Source organism: Agelaius phoeniceus, chromosome 25 (genome assembly GCF_051311805.1).
Source record: "Agelaius phoeniceus isolate bAgePho1 chromosome 25, bAgePho1.hap1, whole genome shotgun sequence".
NCBI lineage: Eukaryota > Metazoa > Chordata > Aves > Passeriformes > Icteridae > Agelaius > Agelaius phoeniceus.
The window spans coordinates 3,170,030-3,179,959 of record NC_135289.1 but is presented as its reverse complement, the minus strand read 5'-3'; the positions used below and the strand labels follow the sequence as shown (position 1 = coordinate 3,179,959).

General features: G+C 54.2%; 2 protein-coding genes across 2 annotated transcripts in view; one reads left to right on the top strand and one right to left on the bottom strand.

Annotated features, from left to right (window-relative positions):
* Positions 1 to 21: 21 nt before the first annotated feature.
* On the top strand, positions 22 to 3,985 carry TMEM81 (transmembrane protein 81). The gene has a single exon (XM_077190666.1). It carries the CDS (start codon positions 1,563 to 1,565, stop codon positions 3,288 to 3,290), a length of 1,728 nt encoding a protein of 575 aa, XP_077046781.1. The 5' UTR covers positions 22 to 1,562; the 3' UTR covers positions 3,291 to 3,985.
* Positions 3,986 to 4,093: 108 nt separating this feature from the next.
* CNTN2 (contactin 2) overlaps positions 4,094 to 9,930 on the bottom strand; it is a 30,235-nt gene continuing 24,398 nt past the window's right edge. Inside the window, exons 18-23 of the mRNA XM_054648658.2 lie at positions 9,693 to 9,927; positions 8,862 to 8,977; positions 8,342 to 8,528; positions 8,057 to 8,169; positions 7,803 to 7,971; positions 4,094 to 6,686 (exon numbers count right to left, since the gene is read on the bottom strand). Of these exons, the coding sequence (XP_054504633.2) occupies positions 6,577 to 6,686; positions 7,803 to 7,971; positions 8,057 to 8,169; positions 8,342 to 8,528; positions 8,862 to 8,977; positions 9,693 to 9,927 (930 nt within the window). The 3' untranslated portion in view covers positions 4,094 to 6,576. The remainder of the gene's footprint in view (positions 6,687 to 7,802; positions 7,972 to 8,056; positions 8,170 to 8,341; positions 8,529 to 8,861; positions 8,978 to 9,692; positions 9,928 to 9,930) is intronic.

Here is a 9,930-nt window from a genome sequence, read left to right as displayed (position 1 = left end):
GAAGGAGTAAAGCTGGAGTAAAATCAAACCCTGAGTGCGCAGGGAATGGAATTCCCAGCCAGGGAATGTCCCAGTCCAGGCTGGACGGGGTTTGGAGCATCCTGGGATGGTGGAATGGGTGGGGTTTGAGGTCCCTTCCCACCCAAAGCAGTCTGGAATTCCCAGATCCCTGAGTGCACTCGGAGCTGGGAGGGGAGGGCAGCTCCAGGGGGGTTGGGAAAATCCTCCTGGAGCTTTGGGAATTCCTCAGTTCAGTTTGAGGAGTGTGAGGAAGGGAAATAGATCTGGATGTTCTTCATGGGCAGAGGAACTCAGCAAACCCAAATCCCTGTGGGAATCCAGGGATGCCCTTCAGGAGACTCTGATTATGGGATGCCTTTTCCATAAAATTGTGGTCAGAAACTATGGAGAACATGATTCCATAGAGCTGTAGGGAGTTTCTCCATCAAAAAGCCTGGATTTTCCAGGGAAGAACAATTCAGCAGTGCATGATTTGTTTCCATTGAGCTGGGGGGAGTTCCTCTATCAAAAAGCCTGGATTTTCCAGGGTAGAACACTTCAGCAAGTGCATGATTTTTTTGGGATGCTTGAGCACCGCATGGATCCCACCTGAATCTCCTCTCCAAGCATTTTATTGGGATGGCAGCGTGGGAGCAATTCCTGTGGATCCATCAGTGGAGATTTGGGGTCGGATCCCTCAGGGGTGAGGGCTCTCAGAGCTCTCCCAACTCCTGTGGCTCCTTCCAAGGCTGGGAATTTCATCCAGAGCCTCCCCTGGAGCTTCTGGAGCCCTCAGCTCCCAGGATTTGCTGGACCTTCCCTGAGGGTTCTTCCTTGGAATGTTTGGGCCTGTTGTGCCCTGGCTGTGACATCAGAGCCGCTCCCATGGGAACGGCTCCAGGGCCTGGTGTGGACACGGAGGGACCGGAGCCCACCAGGCTCAGACCACCCTGGATTCCCATGGATCAACCCCAGTAGAGGTTGGAATGCTGGGGTTGGATTTGGGGAGTGCTCCAGACTGGGATGTGTTTGTACGAGTGAGGATTGGACAGGGCCTCCCATGAGGAATTGGGATTTCCTCACACTCCAGTGTTATTTGGGAGATTCCAGCAGTAATTCCTGCTGGGAATTCGGAGTTTGGTGGGAAAATGAAACTGGAGCTGCTCCTTTTCCAGTGGGAATCCATCCAAAATAAAAGCCATCAAAAGTAATGATGGGAGTCTTACAGAGAGGAGAGAATTTCACTCCAAAATTGCCAAACACACCCAAAACTGATGGAATTGGGGCAGAGTTGGATTGGATCCAATGGATCAGAACATCCTCCTGTCCTGTTCAAAGAACATTCCCGATGGAATTCCTGGAATTCCCACCCTGCTGGATCCTGTAACACCTTGCTGTGTCTTTTTTTAGTAGTGCCTCCAGCTCCACATCCGGGAGGATTTTCCCAGGTGGAAGGATTAGATCTGGTGGGATGTCAGAGACATCCCGAAGGACCTGGAAGATTCATGGAATGATTCCGGGGGGTTCGGAGTGCTGAACCCAGACACAGAAACACCTGGAAGATGGAGCAGAGCCCCATCGTGGTGATCCTGCTGTGTGCCCTGTGCATTCCAGCGGCGCTTCCCTTGGAACTGGGAATGGAGCTTCCCTTGGAACCGGGAATGGAGATTCCCTTGGAAATGGGCATGGAGCTTCCCTTGGGATCGGGATCGGGATCAGAGCTTCCCTTGAGATTGTACTCAGAGCTTCCCTCGGGATCAGAGCTTCCCTCGGGATCGGGATCGGAGCTTCCCTTGAGATTGTACTCAGAGCTTCCCTCGGGATCGGGATCAAAGCTTCCCTCGGGATCGGGATCAGAGCTTCACTTGAGATTGTACTCGGAGCTTCCCTCGGGATCAGAGCTTCCCTCGGGATCGGGATCGGAGCTTCCCTTGAGATTGTACTCGGAGCTTCCCTCGGGATCGGGATCAAAGCTTCCCTTGGGATCGGAGCTTCCCTCGGGATCGGGATCGGACCTTCCCTCAAGAGTAGGATATGAGCTTCCCTTGGAACTGGGCTCAGAGCTTCCCTCGGGATCGGGATCAGAGCTTCCCTCAGGAGCAGGATTGGAGCTTCCCTCGGGAGTGGGATCAGAGCTTCCCACGGCATCGGGATCGGAGCTTCCCTCGGGATTGGGATTGGAGCTTCCCTCAGGATCGAGATCTGAGCTTCCCTTGGAAGCAGGCTCAGAACTTTCCTCGGGATCAAGATCAGAGCTTCCCTCAGGAGCAAGATTGGAGCTTCCCTCGGGATTGAGATCGGAGCTTCCCTTGGAACCAGGCTCAGAACTTTCCTCAGGATTGAGATTGGAGCTTCCCTTGGAACCGGGCTCAGAACTGTCCTCGGAACCGGGATTGGGATCAGATCTTCCCTCGGAACCGGGGTCTGAGCTTCCCTCAGAAGTGAGATCAGGCTCGGAGCTTCCCTCAGAACCAGGCTCAGAGCCTCCATCAGGATCTGAGCTTCCCTCGGAAGCGAGATCAGGATCGGGATCGGCGCCTCCCTCAGAACCAGGGCTGGACCTGAATCTCCCGCTGGGCACGGAGTCCATCCCGCTGGGGCTGAAGGCCATGGTGGTGGTGAACTCCACGCCCTGCAGCGTCACCTGCGGGCTGGGCGTGAAGCAGGAGCAGCTGTGCGAGGTCAGCCCGGCCGGGGAGCACCGCAACTGCTCCCTGGTGCGCTCGCGCTGCCTCAGCGATTGGATCTGCGGCCTCCGGCACCTCAGCGTTCCCGAGGGAAAGCCCCTCCAGCTCACCTGCCTCTCCCCGGACGCCGCCAGCCTGGAGGGACCGAACTTTGGCTACACCTGGAAGTTCGCCCAGGGGCTCATCACCACCAACGACCTCCTGTTCCACCCCTTCCGCAACCCCAGCCGTTCCCTGAGCTTCTCGCCGGCGCTGGAGTCGCATTCCGGGACCTACCGCTGCGACGTGCAGGTGCTGAGCTCCTTCCAGCTTGTCAAGAGGATCTACTTCGGCCTCAGGGTGATCCCCACCAACCTGGTGGATCTGGACTTCCAGAAATCCCTGACTTGGGAGCAGCAGCTGGCGGCCAGCGGGGAGGAGGTGCCGGCAAACGCCACGGGCCCCCCGGAGCACAGGGAGGGTTTTTGGGAGAAGCAGTGGTTTTACGAGGTCGTGCTGGGGATTGGGAGTGGGGTGATCGTGGGGATCGTGTTCAGCCTCGGGCTCTGCTGCCTGAGCAGGATTTGCGGGAGAAGAGCAGCACGAGAAATGAACGGAGATTGACGCAATTCCCTGTCTTTGGCTCTTTGTTAGGATCAGGAATTCAGGGTGGGAATATTGGGATCGTCCACAGTTGGATCCTCCCCTTCCAACTCAGGACGTTCCATGGATTGATCAATATTATTGAATATTTTTGGCTACTTTGGAGCCTGGATTAAGAATTCAGGAATTCAGAATATGATTCTTTGGGTCATCCACAGTTGGATTTTGGTGATCCTCCCTTTCCAAAATCCACAGTTGGATTTTGGTGATCCCTCCAACTCAGGGCATTCTATGGATCCCATAACCATTTAATGGGATATTTAGAATTTATTTGCAACAGACATAGCTCATTATTGAATATTTTTGGCTAGTTTGGAGCCTGGATTAAGAAATCAGAATGGGATTCTTTGGGTCGTCCACAGTTGGATTTTGGTGATCCTCCCCTTCCAACTCAGGACATTCCATGGATCCCATAAGTATTTAATGGGGATATTCAGAATTTATTTGCAACAGACACAGCTTCTTATTGAATATTTTTGGCTACTTTGGAGCCCAGATTAAGAATTCAGGAATTCAGAATGGGATTCTTCAGGTCGGCCACAGTTGGATTTTGGTGATCCTCCCCTTCCAATTCAGGACATTCCATGGATCCCATAAGTATTTAATGGGATATTTAGAATTTATTTGCAAAAGACACAGTTTATAAATTAATGTTTTTGGCCACTTTGGAGCCTGGATTGGGAATTCAGGATGGGATTCTGGGGGTCGTCCACGGTTTTTCCTTTTACCAGAATGACACAAAAATGCTTTGATACCGAAAAACATGGGGATGGAAGGAAATAATTTTATTTATTTGAATGAAAACCAAACCAGGCACTTCCCAGAGCTGATTCCCAGAGGGTTTTTTTCACCTCCTGAACATGGAAAAATCAGGAATGACCCATCACAGCGGGCTGGGAGTTAATGGTCCAGAGCTGCCCCATCTGCAGGAGCCTCTCTGCTCTTTGTCATGGAAATTTCAGTGTCTTGGGCCCAGCTGGGATTCCCAAATCCAGCGGGATGAAAGCTCCAGCTCTGCTGGGGGAGTCAGAGCGGGAGCCAAAAATCTCCTTCATCTTTGGATTGCGGGGTTTTGTAATTTCTGAGGGGAGCCAGATGCTCAGAGCCGGGAAAATGAATCCATAATTGGAGTTTTTATTTGGAGACCGACGGCTGGGATGGCCACTGGGGTCCAGCTGTCACAAAGGGCCTTTAATGGGATTTTTTTAAGGGGGTGCTCTTTGATTTTTGAAGGGATATTAAGGATTGGGGGATGTTTATCATAATAGGGAAAGAAAGGGAGAAGGCAGGAAAAGGGAATAGCAGAGGATGGATCTCAGTGCAAGGAGGGAAGTAAAAACCCTTGGAAGAGCATCTCCATCCCTCCTTTTTCCCCTCTCTCCCTGCAAAATCATCTTTTCTTAATCACTGCCAATCAATTCCCATCACAAAGGGCAGAAATTTTGGAAAAAATGTCTCTCTGCTCTGAGCTCTGGGACCTTTGGGATCACCAGAGGCTGGAGCTGGCCAGGGCTCCTTCCCTTCTCTCCATCTTTCCTTCATCCTTCCCTCTCTCTATCCTTCCCATCCTTCCTTCATCCTTCCCTCTCTCCATCCTCCCTCCAAATCCCCCAAATTCTCTCCCTGGCTCTGCACACCTTTAACCCCTGAGCTGTATTTTAGGAAGATCTGAGAGCTTTTAAGGAGGATTCCAAGCCAAAAGTGTAGATTTTTGTCATTTCCCGAGGTCCAAATGCCGGATTTGCGGGTGCAGATCCCTCCCCGTGGCTCTCCCAACCCTGGATTAATGGAATGCCAGAAGGGACTGCCCAAAACGGGGCTTAACAAAGCCTGAGCTGCCCTGTCTGGAGAGGGATTTCCCTGCCACCACCTGGGCTGAAAAGGGCGAGGAATTGGCATTTGAAGGGAAAACTGCACATCAGGGCCCAGCCAGGAAATTCCAGGGTCGGGATTGCCCAGGCTGGCACGTTTTTCTCTGGGATTGAGGAATCACAGCCAGGGAAAATCCCTAAACGCCCCTTGGGATGGAACCAGCAGCAACACCAACCAATTCTCGTTAACTTTGGTCAACTGCTTTACTGGGAGACAGAGATTTCAACAGGCAACATCAATTCCCAGCCAGTCCTGTGGGTGCTCAGCTCAGCATTCCTGCTTTTCCCAGCCTCTGGAGCGGAGGGGGCTCCTCAGCATCCCAGAGCTTCCTTGGGATGTCCGGCGGCCGTCGGAGCTGGAATCCAGAGCCTCTTCCTGGCTGGATCTCAGCTTTGCAGTCCCAATGCGAGCCTGGAATTTTGGCTGGGTGAATTCTCAGTGCAGGGAGATGAATCCGGGTCCAAATTTTCCTTCTTGTCCCAGCAGTGGCTTCCTCGAGTCTCCCATTCCTGTTTTAATTTTGTCATTTTTTAAAAATTCCTTCTTTAAGCCCCTCTGAAATTGGATTTATTGACACCTCTGTTTTTAGGCAGAGCTGCCCAAATTAAGGATTCTGGGAAAGGATCCCCTTCTCCCAAAGAGGCAAACAAGGCGACAAATCCACCCCAAAAGCACGTGGGATATGGGAAAACACGGAATTTGCACCTCACAGCTGAGAAAAGCACCAGGTTGGGGCTGCAGGTGATCACCAGTGTAGTAAAAAAAGCTTTTCAGGCTGGGGTCGAGCTCGGGTTTGTCTCCTCGGGCTGGTTCCTGCAGGGTTTGGCTCTTTTTTGTGGGGACAAAAGGATCAATCCCGTCCCACAAAGGCTCCGAGCTGGCTGTGGCGGGATGGGTGTGGAACATGCTGGTCCCTGAACTCCTCAGTCCCCGTCCCCCCACGGAATTCACTGTACAGAGTTAAAAAAAAAGTCAAATTTAGCAGTCTGGTTATCTCATACATGGCTTCGATAAGGCAGAAAACCTATGGATACAGTGAGGGCGGGGGCAGCTGGCTGCAGAATTCCCGGAGAATTCCTCGTTTTCTTCATTTTCCTTAAAAAACATTTAATCAGTTAAAGACCCATGTCTTGTATGAAAGCTTTTGTTCCTCCAAACCAAAAACAAACAAAACCAAAGCTGTTTTTAATTTCTTCCTCCCTTCCAACCACGTGGTCCAATCCTCTCTCTCCCTGCGGTGCTGCCCTGAAGTGGGATTGGTGTTGTTCCCATGGGATTTGGTGTTGTTCCCATGGGATTTGGTGTTGTTCCCGTGGGATTTGGTGTTGTTCCCGTGGGATTTGCGTGGTTCCCATGGGATGGGGAGGAGCCGAGGTCAGAGCTCCAGGGAGCTGATCAGGGCCACCATCAGCAGGGAGTTGGTGGTGACAACCACGACGTGCGGCGCCGGCCTCATCCCCGAGTCCTCCACCATCATGCTCGTCCCTGGAAAAAAAACAGGGAACAGGGAGTTGAGGGAGGTTTTGTGGGGGTTTTTTGTGTGTTTGGTGCTGGTGAAACTCCTGGGAGTGCTGGGAGCAGGAATTTGGGGGTGGGCGCTGGGAATTCGCCCCTGGAATTTAGGGAATTTGATGGAGCTGTGGCCCCACAGAAATGGGGTTTCACTCTTGGTGGAAAACTTAAATGGTTTTTAAGTCGTAACTCTTGGGAAGTTGGGGGTTGTGGGGTCTGGAGGCTGCGGATCCTAAAGCTGGGTCAGGCTGGAATGGCTTTGGGAAGAGGAGTGGGGAGAAGGAGAAGAGTCAGGAATTCCTATGGGTGAACAGCACAAGGGAACCAAAGGCTGATTCCAGGAAAAAACAATTCCAGAAAGGACCAATTCCAGAGTCTGAACCTAAAACCCTGTGGGAGGATGTTCTCCCATGGCCCTGGAAGGTGGAATGGGGTTTTAAACCACAATTTATTGGGATCGTGCCGTGGCCAGGATGGGAGGGGTTGTGACTGAGTCCTTGCTGCTGGGAAGGGAAGGACGGGAGGTGCCCTGTGAGCTCCGGGGCCTTGGAGAACCTCGGAAGGGGGAATTTGGGCATGGAGAGGGTGGGGTCAGGGAGCACAGGGTGTGGGTGTGGTCAGTAGAATGGGTGTGGTCGATGGTGTGGGTGTGTCTAGTAGAGTGGGTGTGGTCAGTGGAGTGGGTGTGGTCAGAGGGCAGATGTTGGCTGGAGGGGCACATGGATGGGTGTGGTCAGTGGGAAGGGTGTGATCAGATGAGTGGGTGTGGTCAGTTGAAGGGGTGTGGTCAGCAGGGTGGGTGTGGCTGGAGGAGCACATTGATGGGTGTGGTCAGTTGAAGGGGTGTGGTCAGCAGGGTGGGTGTGGCTGGAGGGGCACATGGATGGGTGTGGTCAGTTGAAGGGGTGTGGTCAGCAGGGTGGGTGTGGCTGGAGGGGCACGTGGATGGGTGTGGTCAGTGGAATGGGTGTGGTCAGTGGAATGGGTGTGGTGACTGCAGTGGGTGCGGCTGGAGGGGCACATGGATGGGTGTGGTCAGTTGAAGGGGTGTGGTCAGCGGGGTGGGTGTGGCCAGAGGAGCACAGGTACCGCTGTTCCTGAGGATGTGAACTTCTGCCGGGGTCCCGTCCCCGCCGGGCCCGGTCACCCGGATCTGGACGAAGGCGTGAGTGAAATCCTCAGGGATGGGGATGTCGATGTGGCTCTTGCTGGCCAGGTACAGGGTGGGGGCCGAGTGGGAATCCTGCCTGTAGAGCATCTGTGGGGAGAGGCAATGCTGAGCTCCTGTTCCCTGTGATTTCCTTGGATCACCTCCAGGAGCAGCCCAGCCTCGCTGGCCTCACCTTGTACCCCGTCACCGCCGACTCGTCTGCCTTGGCCACCACAGGGTCCCACTTGATGCTGACTGTGGAGCCGGAAAAAGTCCAGGAGATGTTCCCAGGTGGCCTTTTTGGTGCTGAGGGATGCAAAACCAGACAGGGATTGGGTAAATCAGGGAGGGAGGAGAAGGCTGTGCTGGTCCCAGCCATCCCTGGGGCGTTCAGGGGACATCGGACGAGAGCACCGAGATCAAAGTCTGGGTGATTTTGGGGGATCCTTGGGAAGCAGAGGGGTCAGGGCTCACTCACGAGGTCTCGTGGTGGTGACGTTGGTGGCGGGGCTCGGGGGGCCGGTCCCTGCCCGGTTGTAGGCTCGCACTGACACGTGGTAGTCGGTGTTGGGGTTGAGGCCGGTGACATGGGCCGATGTCACCAGCCCCGCTGTCCTCACTCTGTCAGCTGCCTCCTCCTTGTCCCCGTCCTTCCAGTACCGGATCTGGAAAAGGACAGGATGGGTTTAGGAAGGAGAGATCTGCAGATCCCGAGTCAGCCCACCCTGGAGGGCCTTCGGGTGTTTGTTTCTGTGTGTTTTGCTTTGTGTGCGCCCAGGAATGAGGCCACGGCCTCCCAGGAAAGGCAGGCAGGAAAAATTGGATGATTCCCTTTAATCTTTCCTGAGAGAGCAGTGCCAGCCCCATTAGAACCACGTGGTGTGAGAATTCTCCCCCACCTCTGGAATCAAAATGCTGTTTCCTTTCACCTCACATAACCCGGGGGAATTTTCCTTGCTGGGCTCTCAGGGTGTCCCATTCCCACTGGAATCTCTTACCTCGTATCCCAAAAGCACTCCAGTCATTTCTCCCTGCTCCACGGGCTCCCAGGACACATCCATCTCCGAGGACAGGACAGACTTGGCAATGACCCTGTAAGGAGCCGCTTTGGGTTCTGAAAGACAGGAATAAAATCCTTTTCCTGACTTCGGGCCCATCGGGAACAAGAGGTTTTCCCGCAGCGTCATCCCCTGGCAGACAGCTGGTGTTGTGTTACAGAGTGAGGGGAAGGGATTTAGAGACTTAGGGGGACAAGCAGGGACACAGCTGTGAGCTCTGGGATCCGTGTCTGCCCCGAGGCTGTGGGGCAGCCGGGGCTGGGCTTAGGGAATCCTCACTCTGGGGGTTGGAGGAGTAGAGGAGCCAAAGGAATGTCTGAGCTCCTGGATGGACACGGATCTGCAGGGGAAAGGCAGTGGGTTGGACAAAACTGGGAATTCCGAGTCAGTGCAGTCGTGGAATGGTTTGGGTGGAAGGGACCTTAAGGCTCATCCAGTGCCACCCCTGCCATGGTGGGGACACCTTTCACTGTGCCAGGCTGCTCCAAGCCCCATCCAGCCTGACTTTGAACACTCACAGGGATCCAGGGGCAGCCACAGCTTCTCTGGGAATTCATCCTCTGAGGGAGCTCCCCACCCTCACAGGGAACAATTCCATCCCAAATCCCATCCATCCCTGAGCCATTCCCTGTCTCCTTTCCCTCCATCCCTTGTCCCAAATCCCTCTCCAGCTCTCCTGGAGCCCCCTCAGGCACTGGGAGAGGCTCTGAGCTCTCCCTGGAGCCTTTTCCTCTCCAGGTGAACACTCCCAGCTCTCCTGCTGCTCTTTACCTTCCTCTGCCGAGTACACGATGGCCGTGAGGCTCTCAGGGCCCTCCCCTTTCCTGTTGTAGGCCCTGATCTTCACCTCGAAGGGGGTGTAGGGCGCGATGCTCTCGTTGCGGTACACGAAGTGCAGCGACTCCGCGTGCGGCACCCGCGCCCTCAGCCAGGCCTGGCTGCCCTTCCTCCGGAAGGACACGATGTACCCAAAGCCGTCCCCGTTCTGGTAGTCCCGCAGCGTTGGCTG

Bases quoted from the DNA above. Each gene is read 5' to 3' on its own strand.
- TMEM81 (XM_077190666.1), top strand. From the start codon at position 1,563: ATGGAGCAGAGCCCCATCGTGGTGATCCTGCTGTGTGCCCTGTGCATT.